This window comes from Oncorhynchus tshawytscha, linkage group LG18 (genome assembly GCF_018296145.1).
Source record: "Oncorhynchus tshawytscha isolate Ot180627B linkage group LG18, Otsh_v2.0, whole genome shotgun sequence".
Lineage (NCBI taxonomy): Eukaryota > Metazoa > Chordata > Actinopteri > Salmoniformes > Salmonidae > Oncorhynchus > Oncorhynchus tshawytscha.
In genome coordinates, this window is record NC_056446.1 from 13,805,852 (window position 1) to 13,831,272 (window position 25,421).

At 41.7% G+C, this 25,421-nt stretch overlaps 1 protein-coding gene across 2 annotated transcripts in view; it reads left to right on the forward strand.

Annotated features, from left to right (window-relative positions):
- LOC112217537 (cyclin-dependent kinase 19) overlaps positions 1–25,421 on the forward strand; it is a 64,308-nt gene that overhangs the window by 8,849 nt on the left and 30,038 nt on the right. Inside the window, exons 2-3 of one of the 2 annotated variants that reach the window (XM_024377871.2) lie at positions 1,298–1,388; positions 5,655–5,730. In XM_024377871.2, the coding sequence (XP_024233639.1) occupies positions 1,357–1,388; positions 5,655–5,730 (108 nt within the window). In that variant the 5' untranslated portion in view covers positions 1,298–1,356. The remainder of the gene's footprint in view (positions 1–1,297; positions 1,389–5,654; positions 5,731–25,421) is intronic. The other variant, XM_024377870.2, reaches the window with a different exon arrangement.

The following is a 25,421-nucleotide window of genomic DNA, read 5'->3' on the forward strand; positions in this document are numbered from 1 at the left end:
ATTCTCACATGTATCTGGTTTATCTCTGAATATTAGGAAATGTGAATTATTTGTGTTGAAAAGATGTGACTTAAACTCTGTATGTAACGATGTGATCACATGTCTTGGTATTAAAGTTAGCAAAGATCAGAAAGAAAGGGACAACTTAAATTTCTCTCCTTTTGTAGAGGACATTGGAAAGAGATTTAACTCCTGGTTATTAAGAGATCTTTCTTTATCTGGACGTGTACTTTTGTCCAAATCTGAAGGTCCAGATTAGTTTACACCTCCCTTGCCTTGGATGTTCCTCTGTCGGTAACTAAAATGGTTGATACTAAATTATTTAACTTCACACGGAGGAATAAACCTAATTACTTAAGAAAAGCTGTAACATGAACCACCCAAAGTGAGGGAGGGTTGAATGCTCTGGATTTTAAAACCTCTATTACAGTCTTTAAGATCAAATGGATACAAAACTATTTAAGAAATACGGATTGCATTTGGAATATAATCCCTAATTTAATATTTCAACAGATTTGTGGTCTAGAATTCTTACTCAAATGCAACTTTGATGTGGATAAAGATCCCTATTAAGCTTGCTACTTTTATAAACAAGTACTTCTAACTTGGAACCTCCATGTACAAACCATTTTCCCCACATAGATATACAATCTGGAATAATAAAGACATAAAATACAACAACAAGTCTTTGTTTTTCCAGAACTGGTTTGACAACAGCGTTATCTGGGTTAAACAATTATTGGATAATGATGGACAACTATATGATTATCCAGAATTCATGACAACACAAATGTTACATTCTCTCCTGAGGAGTTTCAAATAGTTGTTTGAGCTATCCCTAAAGGTGCTATTCTTCTTTTAGGAGAATATAACAATACTCCAAGTGCCACTTTTGAGGATTTTGTAGCCTCAATACTGCTAAAAGGAATTTACTTTTTTTTAAACTATAAATGTAATAACATGTATATAAGAACTCTGTCAAGATGTTACTATTGCATCTGCTAGAATATACTGGAATGCAGCCCTGGGACAAGTGAACTGGAACAAGGTTTCATTGTTATCTGGTAAATATTGTAAATCTAATAAGGTGAAAGAAGTATCATACAAACTCATTCATAGAATCCACCCTGTAAAGACCTTTATCATACACAGATTGGGAGTGTTCTTATGTCAGAAGATTTTATTTTAAAAGAAGCAACTATTAATGTTAATTTGAAAGACTCTATTGTTTTATTTTGATCCAAATGATATGGACTCTGATTTAACTTTCATTGTTCTTTCTTTATTTTTCATACAGATTCTATATCCATAAAATGAAGTGGGCGGAGAACAAACCCCTCTTCACGTTGTTTTAAGATGGAATTGAAATATTATTTTGAAAATTATCAGTAAGTGTAAAAACAAAAAAGCAATACTTACCCAAAACAAATTTACAAATGGAAAATGTATCTAAAATGTACCCTTGTCTGTTAGGTTTATATACTCTTGTTTGTGATTTTCTGTTTTTGTATTTGTTTTGCTCATAATAATAATTTAAAAAAATATATATATAAAAAAAAAGCAAGAGGTTGCAAAGCAACAGCATCAACTTCCGGGTAGACAGGCGAAGCGCTAGTATGCTCAACTGAAAGGACACCGTTCGTTTACACCAGTGGTTCCCAAACATTTTATAGTCCTGTACCCCTTCAAACATTCAACCTCCAGCTCGTACCCCCTCTAGCACCACGGCAAGCGCACTCTCATATGTTGTTTTTTTGCCGTCATTTTTTTTGCCATCATCATCCCTACCACACACACACACACACACTATACAATAAAAAAATGAAACATTTTACCCCCTTTTCTCCCCAATTTCGTGGTATCCAATTGTTAGTAGTTACAATCTTGTCTCATCGCTAAAACTCCCGTACGGGCTCGTGAGAGACGAAGGCCGAAAGCCATGCGTCCTCCGAAACACAACCCAACCAAGCCGCACTGCTTCTTAAGACAGCGCGCATCCAACCCGGAAGCCAGCCGCATCAATGTGTCGGAGGAAACACTGTGCACCTGGCGACCTGGTTAGCATGCACTGCGCCCGGCCTGCCACAGGAGTCGCTAGTGCGCAATGAGACAAGGATATCCCTACCGGCCAAACCCTCCCTAACCCGGATGACGCTAAGCCAATTGTGCGTTACCCCATGGACCTCCCGGTCGCGGCCGGCTGCGACAGAGCCTGGGCTCGATACAATACATTTATTAAACATAAGAACGAGTGTGAATTTTTGTCACAACCTGGCTCGTGGGAAGTGACGAAGAGCTCTTATAGGACCAGTGCACAAATAATAATAATAATTTTGCTCTTTATTTAACCACCTTACATATAAAACCTAATTTGTTCATCGAAAATTGTAAATAACTCACCACAGGTGAATGAGAAGGGTGTGCTTGAAAGGATGCACATAATGCTGCAATGTTGGGTTGTATTGGAGAAAGTCTGTCTTAAATAATTTTACACACACAATCTGTGCGTGTATTTAGTTTTCATGCTAGTGATGGCCGAGAAACCACTCTCACATAGGTATGTGGTTGCAAAGGGCATCAGTGTCTTAACAGCGTGATTTGCCAAGGCAGGATACTCTGAGCGCAGCCCAATCCAGAAATCTGGCAGTGGCTTCCGATTTTAAATTCAATTTTCACAGAACCGCTTGTTGCAATTTCAATGAGGCCCTCTTGTTCAGTAAGTGGACTGGAGGCAGGGCATGAAAGGGATAACGTATCCAGTTGTTTGTGTCATCCGTTTCAGTTAAGTACCTGCGGAATTGCGCACCCAACTCACTCAGGTACTTCGCTAAAGCACATTTGACATTATCCATAAGCTTGAGATCATTTGCATACAATAATGGAAAGTCCTGTGTGTTCTTGTTAATGCAGACAGAGAAGAGCTCCAACTTCTTAATCATAGCCTCAATTTTGTCCCTCACATTGAATATAGTTGCGGAGAGTCCCTGTAATCCTAGAGTCAGATCATTCAGGTGCGAAAAAACATCACCGAGATAGTCCAGACGTGTGAGAAACTCATCATCATGTAAGCGGTCAGACAAGTGAAAAATGATGGTCTCTCAATTCAAAAACACGTGTCAATACTTTACATGGTCGCTGCCCATATTATTGAATAGTGCTGAAAATGCACGAGAGTTCAGGGACCTTGCTTTAACAAAGTTAACCATTTTAACTGTAGTGTCCAAAACGTCTTTCAAGCTGTCAGGCATTCCCTTGGCAGCCAGAGCCTCTCAGTTGATGCTGCAATGTACCCAAGTGGCGTCGGGAGCAACTGCTTGCACGCACGTTACCACTCCACTTTGTCTCCCTGTCATGGCTTTTGCGCCATCAATAAAGAAACCAACAAGAGCAGCAGCTACGTTTGGCTACATACAGACCGTTAGTGGAATTCCCCCGAGAGAGTAACGGTTAATGTGATTGGATGTTAATTATTTGACATTGTGTTGTTATTTTGCTGAACACTAGGTGGTTTAATTTTATTTTTGGCAGTGAAACGAGGCTACTCAGGCGAGAAAAAAATCTCACCCAAATGTATAGCCCCGGTGGAAAATATAAATGGGACTGTTTGAAAATGTGAAAAAAATATATGTATATATATCCCTGACGACATTGCGCATACCCCAGTTTGGGAATATCTAGTTTACAGTATACTAAAATTAACTAATAGTATATAGTAGGCTCCGGAGTGGCGCAGCAGTCTAAGGCACAGTCCCTGGTTTAAATCCAGGCTGCATCACGTCTTGCTGTGATTGGGCGGCGCACAATTGGTCCAGCGTGGTCTTGGTTTGGCCCGGTTAGGCCGTCATTTGTAAATAAGAATTTGTTCTTAACTGACTTGCCTAGTTAAATAAAAAAAATAGTATGTAGTATATACTCATTAAGTATGTAGTATACAGTATGGGTATTTGAACAGAGAAGAGGGAGTGTCTCTATCTGCATATATGTGCATTTAGGAACATGAATCAGGATTGTGGCCAGATGAGTGTAGTGGCCATGTAGGCTTTTGTGGGGGTCAAAAGGTAGCCTGTGGACTGTGTGTGAGGCTTCAGCATGCTTCAGTTCGGCTGGCGGCTAGCGAACCAAACGAGCGTGCTCGCATACTCAAAAGACCTTTGCTTGAAAAAACAGGGGGAAAAAATGTTAATAGTACTGTTTTCCCTATTTGAGATGCTGTAGCCAGTTCACTTCCTCAAAATAGTCAGAAGTAATTTAAGATTACTCAAGAAACCTGTCATTAATTTTGACGTTTTTTACGAGGAGATCTTAGGTGGTGCCATTTTACACCTACAGTAACTAAGATGTTTGGTGCTGTATTTCTCAATGAAAAGAAATGTGCATGAAAACGAGTCGTCTCTCGTTGAATGACAAAAAAATACTTTATTGAAGAAACCCTGCAGTTGGCCAATCACGAACGAAGGGGCGTAGAATTAGTCTCCCGAACGTCGGCTAGCTTTGAGGAAAAACGTGTGTGGCCAACAGTCGAAAAAACCCTCACAGAAGTCCAAAACTAACAAAAACGTCACAAAATGTCACCGTAATATATGCACAAAATCTTCTGAACTGTTTCGGGAGGGAAGCATCCTTTATTTACCATTCGTATTATGTGGTGGAAAATAGCAAAAGAAAAAGCGTGTTTTGTGTTTTGTATTCGTGTTTTGTATTCTTGTTGTGCATTAGCATTTTCTATGACTAGACAGTCCACTGTGTTGTTCATGATTACAGTGTTGTTTACTGTGCATCAGGCAAGTTGAAGATGTCATGTTTGATTTAAAATAATTAAAAAACATGAATCCACTCACTATGGATTTGTAGTACAACATTTGGACTCCATTATCCAAGGTTTTTCACCTTTTCACCAAAACCATTTTCTGCAATCGAACACGTTTGAAATAGGCTCAATAATATTTTCTGAAAAGTCCATGTTGGGTTAATAAATGTTCCCCTACTACGAGGATACGGCTTATCTCAGATAATCAATTGTCCCCTGTATCGTAGTGTGCTGTATGTGTGCATACAACAATATGTCTCACATTTCTTCATTGGCAGGCACATCTCATCAATGCCTTTTCTCAAAACCAGCAAGTTTTTACAAGGGCATAGGAATACCCTCAGAATACAATGTCAAGAAAAAATCCCTCCGATTTTTCCTGACGCTGCATTTATTAAATAAAATCCTATTTGTCTTTGATCATTCTGATTCCGCACTGTGTGTGCTGTGAGTTCTGTATGTAGGCTATGGTTGAATCCAGAGCGTGTGTTTGCATTGGGGGTTGAAATGCAGGGTGGTTAGATAATGATGAGAGGCTGCACTCAACAACAACAGAGCACACCCGTGGCGAGGGAATAGCTGTCTTCAGCAAGAGGATGTTGCTAATGGCAGGGATTCTACTGTTCCGCAAGAACACGTCGAGCAGTCCGTCTCCATCATCTCCATATCCCCTGTCCTTTCTGACTCTCGCTCATAAACGCACAACCTTCATTACCCGATGCAGTATTTTATTCATCTATCTATGCTCAAGAACAAGGGATTTGTCCCTGTGTTACATTGCCAAAGAAATAAAGCTGGTTTGTGATGTCCTGTTTTTTTTTGTGGTTATTTGTCTGTTTCTCTGCAGGAAAGATGAGAAGGAGTATGCACTGAAGCAAATTGAAGGGACTGGAATATCGATGTCTGCTTGCAGGGAAATTGCTGTAAGTTAATATATTGCTTACAGGCACTGTATAGTCCTTTCTCCTACAATGTTGTTTTCCCTTCTCCTGTGTTTTCTCCTACAATAAGATATTAAGTGTAGTCGCTGCACCGTGCCATTTTCTTGACTTCAACCCTTTAGCTGGTGCTATATTAAAGAGTAAAAACCTAAGAACTGTTCTACTTTGTCTGTAGAGTGTATTCCTGTACTGATGTGCATCTGGGATTGTAATAGCCCCAGAGTTGTGCAGTGTTCCTAATGGCATAAAGAATAGAGACATCACCATGTAAACATTATATATATATATATATATATTTGCACATTTTATGGCTCCCACACGTCTACTGTATAGTGTTCAGGCCTCCAATGTGTTATAAACAATACAATATTTGCCTTTGGTACAAAGCGAGAAACACACAAACGAGTGCCCCTTGTGAAGACGCTGGCGTCCACCCAGCTCCTCTTTTCTTACACTCAGCGGTCGCTTACATTTTTCACTTGCTCTGCAGGTTATTCCTAACCCAGTGCAAAGCAGAAGCAGTCCAAGAACACATGCTACACACAGGGGAGCTGTAGCCTCGTACCAACTGTCTTGATTTCCGTGAGCTTGTCGATTTTTAAGGCAGCCCCCCCCCGCACCTCTGATTCAGAGGGGATTGAGTGAAATGCGGAAGAGACGTTTTTTAGTTGAACGCATTCAGTTGTACAACTGACTAGGTATCTTCCCTTCACTTTCCCTACATTTTGTTTCGCTACACGGATGTGATGTGTCTGGGTAGCGAAGTAGAATGTAAGCTTGTGAGATCGGGATGGTTCGTACCAGGCTAGGGGAGCTGACTGGGATATGTTATGTAAGTTCCACATACCAACCTCTCTAGGTATGTGATACATGATCCACACAATATCAGAATGTTGTATGATGGTTACACTACTTGTTGTGGTGACAAACCTACTGTGTATTCTACCCACAATACAGTCAAGCTTACTCAGTGGATGATGGTTGGCTGCAAACCGTGAGAGTAGAAAGGATGTGTGCGTTATTGTTTGGCTGGCTAATCTTAAAGAAAAAAACTGTTCTTTGGGGGAGGGGGTGGTGTATGTACACATATGTACACAATAAGATAATAGATAATGAATGTGTTGCATTTACAGATATAGTGGGTACTCACTGGGCACAGACGTCAATTCATCATCAGTTCCAGGTTGGTTCAACGTAATTTCATTGAAATTAAATGGAAACCATGTTGAATCAACCAGTGTTTGCCCAGTGGGTAGTGTAGTGTGTGTATACTAGAGCAGCTGCGTTGACTTGGGGTGTGATTGAGTGGTTATGGGTTGCTGTGTGTGTGGTTATGGGTTGCATTTGTGATTGTCTGTAAGGGTTGGATGTGTGGCGAGTCAGTGTGAATAGTCTTTAAAATGCAGATTGTCTCTCGCGTGAAAATAGTCTCAAAGGTACAGGTCTGTGTAGGGAGACCAGCTAGGGTTAGCTGTTCAGCAGTGTGATGGCCTGGCGGTAGAATTGAACAGAGGTACAGGCGTATTTTGGCTATAAGCCGCTGCCTCAGCTCTGACTGCAGTACTGCATAAAGGGACTGACTGAATGACTGGATACTCCATCTGGACCTGTCTACTCCTGCTCAGCCCAAACTCTCACTATCCAACACTCATCATTCCCATCCCAGGAGTGGGGACACCTATGGTATCCTCTCCAGGTGACCCTTAACACTTTAGCCCCACATAGTGTTCAACCCATAGAGATCCTGTTTAATTACAATAGGGGCTAGATCATAAAACCTCAGCGTTTTAGAATGGGGTGAAAATGGCAGCCATATTTGTCAGGAAAACATCCAAACCAGTCTAATTGGAATGAATGGCAGAAGAGGCACAACCCGGCTTTTACTTATGTAGGAACATAAAAGAGTAAGGCATGTGATATGAATGGAATGTTGGCAATTAATTTGAGAATTGAATGTAATCATTATTTAAACTGTCTGCCTAGCTAGCTAGCTAACAAACATTCAGTGCAGATAAATTCATAAGATTATTTTACACAATGAATTTTATCACAGCACTGGCAAACCATGGTTGACCAACTCCCTGACCAAAATGGCTGACCTTTCATCATAAGAAGGTTCGTGTCCATTCTAGTATTCTAATTCCTCATTCTATGGTTTACCCACTCTGCTTTCAGAAGTAGCTATACAGGGAAACGATCATAGAATTAGGAATTACAATAGTAATTAAATAGGTAATTGAATAGAATATCTATGATAATTATAACAGAACATGAAGCTTTCATTCAAAAAAAAGTCTCAGCTCAAATTCTACTATGGCAGCATTGCTTTGTTTTTCGAACCATCAGACGGAAATTCTGGCAAGGAATGTTACTACAATTGTTCTGAATGAAAGTAAATATTGGTGTGTTTTGTTGGTGATCTGACCCAGTATTGGAAATCTAGCTAGCATGTTTAGCCTGTTCTGTTTGCATAGCACCCCTCTCCCAGTTTCTCTCCACAGTGGATCCTATCATCCTGGCCTATGACCGTGTGTAGCTGCACACTGTTAGTCGGTGTCAGGTTACTGCTCTGACTGTATTACTGCTCTGCTTCTCTCTCTCTCTCCTGGTGCCATTCTCTAGTTTGTGCTACAGGAGACTGAATTGTCAGATGGCACAGAGTTCTGGCCAGTGTGCAATTTTTTCCTTCGTGTGATCTCTGATGCTTATTCATTGTACTATAAACTGATGGATTAGTCAGCCCTGTGTCACCACTGGCTGGCTTGCCCTCATGACTACTATAACTTGTGATGCTGTTGAAATGCAAACACGTCCCTGGAAAATTGCCCATAGTTAGTTCAATTCATTTATTTTTGGTAGTGCTATGGGATTGACCCAGACCCTGTGGACACCCTCAGGAGGAAAGCTGCAGACCTGGGTTCAAATACAAGCCTGTTTGTCATTTAAAAACATATTTTCATTAAATACTTACTTTCTTTGTATTCATGGCCTGAATCAACTGCTTCTATTGGAAGTAGGCCTATTTGAAAGTATTCCAAATACATGATTTCAAATACCAAACAGACCTGGGTTCAAATGCATGGGAGCATTTATTTGTATTTAAAAAAGCACTATGTTCAAATTAGCGCAATGAGAGTTAATCAGTTCTAAAATGTTAGTAAGCGTTTTTATTGTGATTAATCGCATTGTCTGTAAGTATTCAAAATACACTGAAAACATCTTGTACAAGTGGGAAATAGGACAAATAAAAGCACCCACCAAATTAGTATTATTATTATTAGATGAGCAGTCCAACAGAAGGCTCCCATCATCACATCACATAACACCCCGAGGGGCGCCTACTGAAGTTAAGAGCCACCAGAAATGGATTTTGCTCAAAGTCTCTCAGACCAACTTCGCTTCAACAGAACAATGGACTCTTTGTGTCACCACCACTGCAACCCCCCATTTTGTTGTGCAAACTGTGCTAGAGTTTAATGTTTGGTATGCCACACTCACAACTGACTGAGGGAGGTTTTGCTGCCATGTGTTATTGGTTTTGTGCATTCAAATGGCTTGAGGATCTTTTTTGCTTTTTCCATGTTGGTATGTCCCTTTAGAAGTTGTGGAAAAATCATTATGTGTAATACATTTTCAGAAGCGAATGTACAGTACTTTTTTGAAATTGCGCAGTCATTGGAATTTATTTATTTATTTATTCAAGCTTTTGCATAATGTAATGGGTAATGTTTCCTCATGAAACCAGATGACTGGATGTCCTTTGGGTGGTGGACCATTCTTGATTCACATGGGAAACTGTTGAGCATGAAAGACCCAGCAGCGTTGCAGTTCTTGACACTCCCAAACTAGAGCGCCTGGCACCTACTACCATACCCCGTTCAAAGGCACTTAAATCTTTTGTCTTGCCCATTCACCTTCTGAATGGCACACATACACAATCCATGTCTCATGTGTCTGGAGGCTTTAAATATCCTTCTTTCGCCTGTCGCCTCCCCTTAATCTACACTGATTTTGAAGTGGATTTAACAGGTGACATCAATAGAGGATCATAACATTCACCTGGTCAGTCTATGTCATGGAAAGTGCTAATGTTTTGTGCACTCAGTGTATGTTGATGTGTAGGCCTATTAATTGTATTGAATTAAGCAAGGTCTTGTAACTCATCTGCGTCAGAGGATCCACAAGTAACCACTGCACTGCCACTGAGCTGGTTGTTGAAACAGAGCTTAAAGCAGCTGGTTGCATAATGTACTATAGACCCGTCAGTGGGGATTCAAGTTGAACCTCTCTCACCCCTTAAACCCCTGTTACACAGGAGACTATCTTTAGATGATACTGGGTAAGTTCTCAGGAAGTGAACTGACCTGTGGAGGCCTGTACTAAATAAAGGCCTCCGTGTGTGTGAGCCTTCCTAGAGAAAGAATCCTGCTCGCTTTCACTCTGGTCAGTCAGTGGGTTTATCCATGTCTGTGGTTGATGGGGTTTCTCAATCACTTTTTCTCTGACGACTTTTACTAGATACAGCGGTAGCATTTTATTATTTCTCCGTTTTCTCTCAAACTCAGTCGGTGGTCAATAGACCTAGTGGTTTGGTGGTAGGCTTACTTCTCATAAGTGGGCTATTGCCGCTTATGGTGTGGCCTGAGGTCTGCTAGTACTTCTCACTTGTTGTCCAAAGGCTTTTTCAGTCCGTGACTCATGCAGAAAATCTGAGCAGTGTATTGGCACTGCAACCCCAATTAAAAACCCTGTTATTGTGCAATTCTGGCATCCATTTCACCCATTCTACTTCGAGAGTCTATTTCTAAACTAACAGGTGTGGGTCTGTTGTTGGTCCAATTTAGATTGACCCACCTCAAGGGTTGAAACATTGTTTGAAATGCGGCGTTTCCCCTGAAGCAAGTCCCATTTTTTTCTCTTTAGTTTTATATCAGAAAACGGCTTTTGTTTTAATACAATAAAAGGGGACCAGGGTAAATGTCCTTCAGACGAAACAATGACAACAGTGATTTGCACAAATATGTACTTTGTTTCACGAAAACAAGACGGAGGGCCAGAGGGAAATGAGTGAGTGAGTGAGTTTTTTTATGTTGTAAAAAGGTTTTTTAAAAGGGCACTCTCAGGGGATGTTTCATCAGATAAGCCCACATTGGGAAGGGCGACACATTGGCTAAGCTACACATTACGTCTTAACACTACGCCACGCAAAACCACACCACAGGAAACATTGGCAATCAGGTTTACTAGGGGACAGGGATAATGGGTCCCTCGACACAAGACACCTGATACTGAATTTTTCTGTGAATCCTATGATCATGGATTCCCTCTGGGACCTGCTTTGGCTCAATCTCAGAGTAGTTCTGCTATTCACTCCGTCAGCCAGACCCAGTCAGCTATTCTCTCCCACCATTCTAATCACTGTGCAAACATGACCATATTTTGGTTGTGTTTGCATAGGGAGGGGGTTAACATGCTCTCTCACTTGGTTTCCATGGATGAAATGAGAGTCAGTGACAGTGTGTCCATGCCGAGGAAGGTCTTTTTTTTAGTACAGTAGCTCGATAGGGGAGACGGTTAAATGATTGGAATTTTGTTTCATATGAAATTAAAAAAGGAAAATAGAGGTAGAAGCTAGCTTAATGATGATATAAAACCAATGGCCATTTTAAATTGAATTGCTCTGTGCATCTTTTTATGGCACACATTAGCCATGAGATGGGTTCTTCAGGGGAGTTATATTACGTACCTAAGAGAACCTGCGTGTGGGTATCCATTCTGTTCAAGAATATGCCGCTAGTAGCTACGCTAATCTTCCCCAGAGCCACAGACACCATGGTTACTCAATGACACAGCAGAGTCAGCAGGTTCTGGGCGACATGGAATAACAAGAGCAAATGGCTGGCGGCGGCACGAGCAGAGAGAGCGGAATGCTTGCCTTGCCTTCACTTTGTTCAGTCTCAGGGGAAAAGCTTGGCGTAATGGTTCTCTGTCCCAAACACACAGCAGCATGCCTCCTGGATTTATCGACCCAGTGCACTGTAGCCGCGTGAGGGAAGCCAGCGAGTTAGTCAGTCAGTCCTCGGATACGTCCACAAATAGCACCGTATCCCTTATGTAGTGCACTTCTTTTCATTAGGGCCCATGTGGCTCTGGTTAAAAATGAGAGCACTATATAGGATGTCATTTAAGACTCAACCCAACTCAAGGAAACGCTGTTTTCTTGTGGTTCCTCTCACTCTCTTATTCCCCCTTTGCGCCAAGTCACATTAGTGACTTGTTTTGACTCTTGATCATTGAGTGTAAAACAAAACCCACATTGATCTAAACCCTTGTACAGTACCAGTCAAGTTTGGACACACCTACTCATTCCAAATAATGTATTGTGTCATTTCGGAGTCACTTTTGTTGAAAATGAGAATTTTGTTGAAAATGAGAATATTTTGATTTGTTTAACACTTTTTGGGGGGTTACTACAGTACGTGCTTCCTTGTGTGTTATTTCATAGTGTTGATGTCTTCACTATTATTCTACAATGTAGAAAATAGTAAAAATAATGAAAAAACCTTGAATGAGTAGGTATGTCTACACTTTTGACTAGTTCTGTAAATGTGACAATGTATCATGTGCTAATGACTGCCTAAGCTTAAATGTCCCTAGAAATAAACTGAGTTGTTAGCTATTTAACTGTCCAAATGATATGTGGTGTTATTTACAGTTTATAAGGGTCAGGGGTGGTTAGTGGCATGAAAGCCAAAGACCTTGTGGATCCAGGTCGTATGTGCCCTCTTTTTAAAGGTGTATTGGCTGTCCTGGCCACAGAGGCTGTGCTAACGTTTGACCCAAATCTAGCCAGAGCTTTCACTGTAAAAAAAAAAAAAAAAAGACATTTTTCCCAGAACAGACCAAGGACTTGTTCTTGCCACACATTGACTATGAGGGTTCTGGTGAGGCTACATTGTTTTAAATACATTTTTCTTGTACTCAATTTGTATTCTCTTTCCTGTTATTGTTACTGATTTCGACAGACAAACAGGAAAGGTTTGAAGTAGGAAATGTGTACAATATTGGGATTTACAGCACGGTCACAAAAGATTGATGACACAAGACGTGTCTATTTTATGGATCGAGCAGATTGATAGTGCATAAATCGTGACCTTTTCATGTTAATTGCCACGCTATGTGTAGCAGAAAAAAAGAATCAGGGACACAAATCCAAACAAAGATGGCAACAACTCAGACTACAAGACAGCTTGTGCCCTGACTGCCCCATGTACCTGAGCATGTTGAGGTACTACCTTAAAGGGATACTTCAGGATATCTACTTCACCTTATCTACTTCACCAGAGTTCCGATTAACATGTGGATAATGTTTTTATGTCTCTGTGTTCAGTAAGGAAGGAAGTTAGAGGTAGTTATGTGGAAGTCTGTGTATCTGCTAGCATTGCCCCATGTACCATGGGGTATGAAATTATTGATGAATATGAGCAATAGTTATAGAATAAATCATTCAAATACTGAGCTATATTGTATATTATTTATCCACATCAATAATATCCACATAATTTACTATTCATTTATATTGGGCACAAAATAATCTGAAACACAACCAAAATGATCAGCAAATGCATCCAACAAGTTTGTAAAGGTACAACCTTCATGTAGTCATTGCCTGCTAGGAATTAATTAATTAATTATAAGAATCTTTAGTGGTGTCAATAATTTGGACCCCTACCTTTTTGAGAGAAAAAATGTATTACTTGCTGAACAAATATCTTTCTCTGAGCAATTCTATTAGTATAAAATAATACTATTACCTTATTTTTTTGAATACAATATAACTCACAATTTTAATTCTTTTATTGTATACAGTCATTAAATATTGCTCATCTTTATCAAGGGTGTCAATAATTTCAGACCCCAATGTTGATATGATCTCATCTTGACCCAGTCAGACTTTTTCTATACTCCGCGCAGTAAAATGTCCCCTGGGATAGCTGCCATTTTCTTCCTGTGACCCGAAGAGAGAGAGAGAGTGGATTACGGGCATCTGATTACGGCAGTGAGGTTTCACTAAGGCGATGCCCCCTGTAAAGGAACATGAACATTGACAGAGGCTGTCCTCCGGGTTACAGTACGTTGTTGTTGCACTATCCTCGCTTTACTCTTGTTCTGTGTTCTCAAATTCACTTCAGATTGGAGTGATTCTACGAAGGTCCAATCCCCTGTGATGGACTCACTGCAATAAGCTTATTGAGTCTGTGTCAAAGGGGATTGAGTATTAACCTGAAATGTTAAGATGAAAAACCAGCACTGTTATCCTACTGTACTATATGCATATTCTGGAATTCCCCATGATAAATACAATGTGTTGTTATACTAGATACTGTTTGCTCTTTATCATAACAAAATTAAATTTTAGACATTTTGTAGTCATGTGACTGCACAGGATCACTTTTATTAGTTTAGATGATTCTAAACAGTGCATACTGTTGAACGCTGTACTATGAGAAACAGTGGAGGCTGCTGAGGAGAGGACGGCTGATAGTAATGGCTGGAATGGAGTCAATGGAATCGTATCAACCACCCAGAAACCATATATTTGATACCATTCCATTGACTCCATTACAGGTATTATTATGTGTCGTCCTCCCCTCAGCAGCCTCCACTGATGAGAAACCAGATGTGTGACGGTCATGGAATGTTGAATGACGATTATCGGCCAGCCAAATGAAGCGGTCACCATACACTATACAGTTGAAGTCGGAAGCTTACATACACTTAGGTTGGAGTCATTAAAACTTGTTTTTCAACCACTCCACAAATTTCTTGTTAACAAACTATAGTTTTGACAAGTCGATTAGGACATCTCCTTTGTGCATGACACAAGTCATTTTTCCAACAATTGTTTACAGACAGATTATTTCACTTATAATTCACTGTAACACAATTCCAGTGGGTCAGAAGTTTACATACACTAAGTTGACTCTGCCTTTAAACAGCTTGGAAAATTATGTCATGGCTTTAGAAGCTTCTGATAGGCTAATTGACATAATTTGAGTCAATTGGAGGTGTACCTGTGGATGTATTTCAAGACCTACCTTTAAACTCAGTGCCTCTTTGTAGACCTCCACAAGTCTGGTTCATCCTTTGGGAGCAATTTCCAAATGCCTGAAGGTACCACGTTCATCTGTACAAACAATAGTACGCAAGTATAAACACCATGGGATCACGCAGCCGTCGTACCGCTCAGGAAGGAGACGCGTTCTGTCTCCTAGAGATTAACGTACTTTGGTGCGAAAAGTGAGAATCAATCCCAGAACAACAGCAAAGGACCATGTGAAGATGCTGGAGGAAACGGGTACAAAAGTATCTATATCCACAGTAAAACAAGTCCTATATTGACATAACCTGAAAGGCAGCTCAGCAAGGAGAAGCCACTGCTCCAAAACCGCCATAAAAAAAAATACAACTGCACATGGAGACAAAGATCATACTTTTTGGAGAAATGGCCTCTGGTCTGATGAAACAAAAATAGAACTGTTTGGCCATAATGACCATCGTTATGTTAGCAGGAAAAGGGGGGATGCTTGCAAGCCGAAGAACACCATCCCAATAGTGTAGCACGGGGGTGGCAGCATCATGTTGTGGGGGTGCTTTGCTGCAGGAGGGACTGGTGCACTTCACAAAATAGATGGCATCAAGGGAAATTATGTTGATATATTGAAGCAATATCTCAAGACATCGGTCAGGAAGTTAAAGCTTGGTCGCAAATGAATCTTCCAAATGGACAATGACCCCAAGCATACTTCCAAAGTTGTGGAAAATGGCTTAGGGACAACAAAGTCAAGGTATTAAAGTCCTGAACTCAATCCCATAGAAAATGTGTGGGCAGAACTGAAAAAGCCTGTGTGAGCAAGGAGGTCTACGAACCTGACTCAGTTCCACCAGCTCTGTCAGGAGGAATGGGCCAAAATTCACCCAACCTTATTGTGGGAAGCTTGTGGAAGGTTACCCAAAACGTTTGACCCAAGTTAAAGAATTTAAAGGCAATGCTACCAGATATAAATTGAGTGTATGTAAACTTCTGACCCACTGGGAATGTGATGAAAGAAATAAAAGCTGAAGTAAATAATTCTCTCCACTATTATTCTGACATTTCACATTCTTGAAATACAGTGGTGATCCTAACTGACCTAAGACAGGGAATTTTTACCAGGATTAAATGTCATGAATTGTTAAAAACTGAATTTAAATGTATTTGGCTAAGGTGTATGTAAACTTCCGACTTCAACTGTATATTCAAAAGTATGTGGACACGCCTTCAAATTAGTGGATTTGGCTATTTCAGACACACCCGTTGTTGATCGGTGTATAAAATCAAGCATACAGCCATGCAAGCTCCATAAAACAAACATTGGCAGGAGAATGGCCTTACTAAAGTGCTCAGTGACATTCAACGTGGCACTGTCATAGGATGTCACCTTTCCAACAAGTCAGTTCGTCAAATGTCTGCCCTGCTAGTGCTGCCCCGGTCAACTGTAAGTGCTGTAATGAAGTGGAAATGTCTAGGAGCAAAAACGGCTCAGCCGCGAAGTGGTAGGCCACACAAGCTCACAGAACGGGACCGCAGAGTGCTGAAGTACATAGAGTGTAAATATAAATAAATAATGTCTGTCTTCGGTTGCAACATTCACTACCGAGTTCCAAATTGCTTCTGGAAGCAACGTCAGCACAAGAACTGTTCATCGGGAGCGTCATGAAATGGGTTAACATGGCCGAGCAGTCTCACACAAGCCTAATACCTCGATCACACCGACCGCGTTGTTGCGTAAAATGGTACGCTGCATCCTTTGAATGTGAAAGTTTAACATTCACCTTCTGCTACCATTTCTGTGAAGCTGTCGACTCATACAGTTTGATCCATACGTTCAAGAATAACTTATGCACCACACAGAACACACTGCATTTGCCTCTATATCGCAATGCTGCATGGCAAACACAGCTTTTTATTGGAAAGGAATGTACTTCTGGTGTACCAAAATGCAATGACACTGTCGGTGTGAGCGAGGCGTAAGATCAACATGCGCAATGTGAAGCGTCGGCTGGAGTGGTGTAAAGCTTTCTGCCGTTGGACACTGGAGCAGTGGAAACGTGTTCTCTGGAGTGATGAATCACGCTTCACCATCTGGCAGTCCGACAGACAAATCTGGTTTTGGCAGATGCCAGGAGAACGCTACTATGGTGCCAACTGTAAAGATTGGTGGAGAAGGAAAAATGGACTGGGGTGGTTTTTAATGGTTCGTGCTTTGCCCCTTAGTTCGAGTGAAGGGAAATCTTAACACTACAGCATACAATGACATTCTAGACGATTCTGTGCTTCCAACTTTGTGGCAACAGTTTGGCGAAGGCCCTTTCCTGTTTCAGCATGAAAATGCTCCCGTGCACAAAGCGAGATCCATACAGAAATGGTTTGTCGAGATCGGTGTGGAAGACTGGAACTTGACTGGCCTGCACAAAGCCCTGACCTCAACCCTATCAAACATCTTTGGGATGAATTGGAATGCTGACTGCGAGCCAGGCCCAATTGCCCAACATCAGTGCCCGACCTCACTACGGCTCTTGTAGCTGAATGGTAGCGAGTCCCCTCAGCAATGTTCCAACATCGAGTGGAAAGCCACCCCAGAAGAGTGAAGGCTGTTATAGCAGAAAAGGGGGGCACCAACTCCATATTAATGCCTATGATTTTGGAATGAGATGTTTGAAGAGCAGGTGTTCACATATTTTTTGGTAATGTGGTGTAATAACCTTCAAAATGCTGCCATAAAAATAGAACGAATAGAATGGTGGTCCCCCAGGAAGTAAAAGCAGGTAGTATACCCATCAATATGTGCTGTGGTTTGTTGATTCAACCCAACTGACATTACAAAAAATACATTCTATTGCATGAGCCACAGCAGTTAACATCATCGGAATGAACATAAACTCAATCTTATGTTCAAACTATTGCATCCCAATACCAGACAGCCATTGAGATTGTACCCATCAGTTTACCAGTCAAATTTCCAGGGTTAGAGGGTCCAAGCACGTTCTATTCATTCTATTTCTATGTGTGCTGCTGCTTGTTTCAGCAAGGAGCAACAATGTTTCATCAAGTAGTTAAGAGTCCATGTTACCGCAGAAACAGATTCAATGTCACGAATGACTGCCCCGTCTTGAGTCAGCTGTTCGTTGACATAAAATGGGTTATTTTATTTTCATTACGGTCTTCATCCATAATCGTCGGTTACGCGGTTATACAATAACTGTGCCAGACCTACAAACCAGCATTAGTCTTGTGTGGGCGGCTAGTCCTTGTGGCTCTTTGAGTCCAGTCAGCGTGGCCAGCGTCACAGAGCCGGGGTTCTGCCTGTAGTCTGCCTCTAAACCCAGGGCTCATTAGCACAATGCCATGTGATAACCCAGGGATTAGGCTGTGATTTAAACACAAACCTCAATAACCCTCCTCCTCATTTCCCCCATCCAAAAGCCAAATCAAACATGCTGCATACAATCACAACATTATTCCCCCTGCTCTGTGCTCACTGTTCAACCCCCTCGTCACTTTTTTAAGCTTACTACTGTAGTACTAGCCCGCCTTGCGGGTAGAACCGAGGGGGAGACTGTGCGTGCTTTGGTGTGTGCGTGATATAGCACAAGGTCAATGCAGAGAGCTACCCCCACCTGGCTGTAACCCTCTCTGTCCGTGTCGGGCGGACACTCTGAAATTATAGCCGTCCGTGCCCTTGCCCAAACATCAGACTGTTACCATGGTTACTCCATGGCTATCAGTCTGAAGGATGTTGCTGGGGAAAAGACTCAATAGGTCTCTACAAGCCAGAATGTTTAATAAAATGATGTTTGAGGTGACTTTACCGGTTGTCCGTGGGGTTTGTCATTTTAGCAGCAGCAGGAGGTAGAGAGGGTATCCACGGGAAAGTGTTGTTTACCTGACTTTTTGTGGCACTGGTATGGTCTGTCGCTTATATTTTCAATCTCTTGATTCATTGCACGCGATGCACAAAATGTAAACAATAGCCAAATGTTACCGAATTTAGTCGACCGAAGCACGTTTCCTCGCAACAAGCTGGAAGTGTGCAACCAGAGACTCAGCCATACTGTGCAAGTGTTTGCGCGTGCGAATTGCATCAGTATGGAAACTAAAAACCAGAGGTACAAACCAATATACACACCACCACCACTGAAAGTCGGGTTAATAACACTACTCTGTTGATGTTTTGTCTTAATCTTCGAGCAGCAGAAGGACAAACCACACAGACAACCGGTAGAGCAAGTTTATGTGTATTATCCCATGGGATTTCAGGCCCGGTGACAGAGTAATCACATTAGCCCTATGGGTGAATAATTCATTCACTGGATAGCTGGATTACGGACCGTTTCAGCTCTTTCTCTCCACACACACACACCCTCCCCCATCGACATCGTAGTCTATCTAAAGGGCTCGATTGATTATGGATTCAGTTGTTTGTCCGAGAGTGCCTCCGCTGACAAAAGAAGCTGGGAGGGATGAATATGAAGAGAAACAGCTGAGATTGTAGGAGTGTAATGTCATTATCTTAGTGCAGTAATACATTGTCCTTAGTGTGCAGGAGTGCACTGTCTTTATGTTAGTACTGTAAAGTGAAGACAGACCTGGGGTGCTGTGTCTCTGACACAGCTGTGCAGGGGCTGAGTTGCCTGCGACAGTGGCGCTGGAACATCGGCTTTGGACCCATTAGTATGGCACACAGTGTTCAGTGGACAGACTAGAGCAGTTAACACACGCAGGGCCATCCCTTTTATGGAATAAATCCATGGAAACACAGCTCTGGGCTGGCTGCATAACCTGATGGTTGAAGTGGGATGGAGAGTTCACAACGACAACACATATTCCCTCATCTGATTAAAGTGGTGTGGAAATCCCTCATGAATTTCAATCAATTTCAGTCTTCCTTTTTGTTTAATTACCATTTCAAATCAAATCAAATGTATTTATATAGCCCTTCTTACATCAGCTGATATATCAAAGTGCTGTAAAGAAACAATGCAGGTGTAGAAGCACGGCATTTGTCAGTTGAATGAAGTCAAGCCCATGGTTTTTGACTTTATAGGTTAGGTGTTCCGGTAAGCCAGGGCATTATATTTTATATCAGGCATAAACAGTAGGCTACAGCATGCAGGAAACCTGTTATACTTGATGCACCTAATTAGTGTCATTTTTTTAAAGTTCATGAAATTTCATTGAAATGATGTGGAAACAACGTTGAATTAACCAATGTGTGCAGTGACAACTAAAAGATACCAAAAAACAAATCAAATCAAAATGTATTAGTCACATGCGCCGAATACAACAGGTGTAGACCTTACAGGGAATTGCTTACTTACGAGCCCCTAACCAATGCAAATAGTCTGGGTAACCATTTGAATAGATGTTCAGGAGTCTTATGGCTTGGGGGTAGAAGCTGCTTAGAAGCTTCTTAGACCTAGACTTGGCACTCCGGTACTGCTTGCTGTGCGGTAGTAGAGAAAACAGTCTTTGACTAGGGTGACTGGAGTCTTTGACAGTTGTTAAGGCCTTCCTCTGACACCGCCTGGTATAGAGGTCCTGGATGGCAGGAAGCTTGGCACTAGTGATGTACTGGGCCGTTCGCACTACCCTCTGTAGTACCTTGCGATCTGAGGCCGAGCAGTTGCCATACCAGGCAGTGACGCAACCAGTCAGGATGCTCTCGATAGTGCAGCGGTAGAAACTTTTGAGGATCTGAGGACCCATGCCAAATCCTTTCAGTCTCCTGAGGGGGAATAGATTTTGTCGTGCCCGTTTCACGACTGTCTTGGTATGCTTGGACCATGTTAGTTTGTTGGTGATGTGGACACCAAGGTACTTGAAGCTCTCAACCTGCTCCACTGCAGCCCCGTCGATGAGAATGGGGGCATGCTCCGTCCTCTTTGTCCTGTAGTCCACAATAATCTGCTTTGTCTTGATCACGTTGCGGGAGAGGTTGTTGTCCTGGCACCACACTGCCAGCTCTCTGAACTCCTCCCTATAGGCTGTCTCATTGTTGTCGGTGATCAGGGCTACTACTGTTGTATCATCGGCAAATTGAGTGATGGTGTTATTTCGTGCCTGGCCGTGTAGTCATGAGTGAACAGGGAGTACAGGAGGAGGCTGAGCACGCACCCCTGAGGGACCCCTGTATTGAGGATCAGTGTGGTGGATGTGTTGTTACCTACCCTTACCACCTGGGGGCGGCCCGTCAGGAAGTCCAGGATCCCGTTGTAGAGGGAGGTGTTTAGTCCCAGGGCCCTGAGCTTATTGATGAGCTTTGAGTGCACTATGGTGTTGAATGCTGAGCTGTAGTCAATGAATAGCATTCTCACATAGGTGTTCCTTCTGTCCAGTTGGGAAAGGGAAGTGTGGAGTGCAATAGAGAATGCATCATCTGTGGGTCTGTTGGGGCGGTATGCAAATTGGAGTGGGTCTAGGGTTTCTGGGATGATGGTGTCGATGTGAGCCATGACAAGCCTTTCAAAGCACCTCATGGCTACAGATGTGAGTGCTACGCGTTGGTAGTCATTTAGGCAGGTTACCTTAGTGTTCCTGGGCACAGGGACCATGGTGGTCTGCTTAAAACATGTTGGTGTTCGACTCGGTCAGAAAGAGGTTGAAAAAGTCAGTGAAGACATTTGCTAGTTGGTCAGCGCATGCTCGCAGTACACGTCCTGGTTATCCGTCTTTCCCTGCGGCCTTGTGAATGTTGACATGTCTAAAGGTCTTACTCACATCGGCTGCGGAGAGCGTGATCACACAGTCTTCCGGTACAGCTGGTGCTCTCATGCATGTTTCAGTGATATTTGCCTCGAAGCGAGCATAGAGGTAGTTTAGCTCGCCTGGTAGGCTCGTGTCACTGGGCAGCTCTCTGCTGTGCTTCCCTATGTAGTCTGTAATGGTTGCAAGCACTGCCACATCCGACGAGCTTCCGAGCCGGTGTTGTACGACTCGATCTTAGTCCCGTATTGACGCTTTGCCTGTTTGATGGTTCGTCGGAGGGCATAGCGGGATTTCTTATAAACTTCCGGGTTAGAGTCCCGCTCCTTGAAAGCGGCAGCTCTAGCCTTTAGCCCAGTGTGAATGTTGCCTGTAATCCATGGCTTCTGGTTGGGGTATGTACTAGAGGTCGACCGATGTGTGTGTGTGGTGTGTGTGTATGTGTAATAATGACAATTACAACAATACTGAATGAACAATGAACACTTTTTTTTATTTTTACTTAATATACAGTGCCTTGCGAAAGTATTAGGCCCCCTTGAACTTTGCGACCTTTTGCCACATTTCAGGCTTCAAACATAAAGATATAAAACTGTATTTTTTTGTGAAGAATCAACAACAAGTGGGACACAATCATGAAGTGGAACGACATTTATTGGATATTTCAAACTTTTTTAACAAATCAAAAACTGATAAATTGGGCGTGCAAAATTATTCAGCCCCCTTAAGTTAATACTTTGTAGCGCCACCTTTTGCTGCGATTACAGCTGTAAGTCGCTTGGGGTATGTCTCTATCAGTTTTGCACATCGAGAGACTGAAATTTTTTCCCATTCCTCCTTGCAAAACAGCTCGAGCTCAGTGAGGTTGGATGGAGAGCATTTGTGAACAGCAGTTTTCAGTTCTTTCCACAGATTCTCGATTGGATTCAGGTCTGGACTTTGACTTGGCCATTCTAACACCTGGATATGTTTATTTTTGAACCATTCCATTGTAGATTTTGCTTTATGTTTTGGATCATTGTCTTGTTGGAAGACAAATCTCTGTCCCAGTCTCAGGTCTTTTGCAGACTCCATCAGGTTTTCTTCCAGAATGGTCCTGTATTTGGCTCCATCCATCTTCCCATCAATTTTAACCATCTTCCCTGTCCCTGCTGAAGAAAAGCAGGCCCAAACCATGATGCTGCCACCACCATGTTTGACAGTGGGGATGGTGTGTTCAGGGTGATGAGGTGTGTTGCTTTTACGCCAAACATAACGTTTTGCATTTTTGCCAAAAAGTTAAATTTTGGTTTCATCTGACCAGAGCACCTTCTTCCACATGTTTGGTGTGTCTCCCAGGTGGCTTGTGGCAAACTTTAAACGACACTTTTTATGGATATCTTTAAGAAATGGCTTTCTTCTTGCCACTCTTCCATAAAGGCCAGATTTGTGCAATATACGACTGATTGTTGTCCTATGGACAGAGTCTCCCACCTCAGCTGTAGATCTCTGCAGTTCATCCAGCGTGATCATGGGCCTCTTGGCTGCATCTCTGATCAGTCTTCTCCTTGTATGAGCTGAAAGTTTAGAGGAACGGCCAGGTCTTGGTAGATTTGCAGTGGTCTGATACTCCTTCCATTTCAATATTATCGCTTGCACAGTGCTCCTTGGGATGTTTAAAGCTTGGGAAATCTTTTTGTATCCAAATCCGGCTTTAAACTTCTTCACAACAGTATCTCGGACCTGCCTGGTGTGTTCCTTGTTCTTCATGATGCTCTCTGCGCTTTTAACGGACCTCTGAGACTATCACAGTGCAGGTGCATTTATACGGAGACTTGATTACTCACAGGTGGATTGTATTTATCATCATTAGTCATTTAGGTCAACATTGGATCATTCAGAGATCCTCACTGAACTTCTGGAGAGAGTTTGCTGCACTGAAAGTAAAGGGGCTGAATAATTTTGCACGCCCAATTTTTCAGTTTTTGATTTGTTAAAAAAGTTTGAAATATCCAATAAATGTCGTTCCACTTCATGATTGTGTCCCACTTGTTGTTGATTCTTCACAAAAAAAATACAGTTTTATATCTTTATGTTTGAAGCCTGAAATGTGGCAAAAGGTTGCAAAGTTCAAGGGGGCCGAATACTTTCGCAAGGCTCTGTAATACATCAATAAAATCAATTTAGTCTTAAATAAATAATGAAACATGTTTAATTTGTTTTAAATAATGCAAAAACAAAGTGTTGGAGAAGAAAGTAAAAGTGCAATATGTGCCATGTAAGAAAGCTAACGTTTAAGTTCCTTGCTCAGAGCATGAGAATATATGAAAGCTGGTGGTTCCTTTTAACATGAGTCTTCAATATTCCCAGGTAAGAAGTTTTAGGTTGTAGTTATTATAGGACTATTTCTCTCTATACCATTTGAATTTCATATACCTTTGTTTGAATACCTTTTGTTGTATACCTTTTTTCATATACCTCTGTTTGAATGAATGCTTAGGAGCCTGCTACTGCCTATCACCGCTCAGTCAGACTGCTTTATCAAATGATAACACACAGAAATACGAGCCTTAGGTCATTAATATGGTCAAATCCGGAAACCATAATTTTGAAAATATAACGTTTATTATTTCAGTGAAATACGGAATCGTTCCGTATTTTATCTAACGGGTGGCATCCCTAAGTCTAAATATTGCTGTTACATTGCACAACCTTCAATGTTATGTCAGAATTATGTACAATTCTGGCAAATTAGTTCACAACAAGCCAGGCGGCGTAAACTGTTGCATATACCCAGACTCTGCGTGCAATGAACGTAAGAGAAGTGACTCAATTTGCCTAGTTAATATTGCTTGCTAACATGAATTTATTTTAACTAAAAAAAATATAGTTCTGTGTATTGGTTTTAAGAAAGGCATTGATGTTTATGGTTAGGTACATTTGTGCTTTTTTCACAAATGAGCTTTTGTTAAATCATCCCCTGTTTGGCGAAGTTGGTTGTCTTTGTTAGGAAGAAATGGTCTTCACACAGTTCGCAACGAGCCAGGCGGCCCAAACTGCTGCATATACCCTGACTCTGTTGCACAGAATGCAAGGGAAGTGACACAATTTCCCTAGTTAAAAGAAATTCATGGGAGCAGGCAATATTAACTAAATATGCAGGTTTAAACATATTTACTTGTGTATTGATTTTAAGAAAGGTGTTGATGTTTATGGTTAGGCACACATTGGTGCAACAACAGTGCTTTTTTCTCAAATGCACTTGTTAAATCACCCATTTGGCTTAGTAGGCTGTGATTCAATGATAAATTAACAGGCACCGCATCGATTATATGCTACGCAGGACAAGCTAGATAAGCTAGTAATATCATCAACCATGTGTAGTTAACTAGTGATTGTGATTGATTGATTGTTTTCTATAAGATAAGTTTAATGCTAGCTAGCACCTTACCTTGGCTCCTTGCTGCACTCACATAACAGGTAGTCAGCCTGCCACGCAGTCTCCTCGTGGAGTGCAATGTAATCGGTCATAATCTGTGTCCAAAAATGCAGATTAATGATTGTTATGAAAACTTTAAAATCGGCCCTAATTAATCGGCCATTCCGATTAATCGGTCGACCTCTAGTATGTACGTACAGTCACTGTGGGGACGACGTCCTCAGTGCACTTATTGATGAAGCCAATGACAGGTGTGGTGTACTCCGAAAATGCCATTGGAGGAATCCCAGAACATATTCCAGTCTGTGCTAGCAAAACAGTCCTGTAGCTTAGCATCTGCTTCACTGGTGCTTCCTGCTTTAATTGTTGCTTGTAAGCAGGAATCAGGAGGATGGAATTATGGTCAGATTTGCCAAATGTGGGGCGAGGGAGAGCTTTGTATGCATCTCT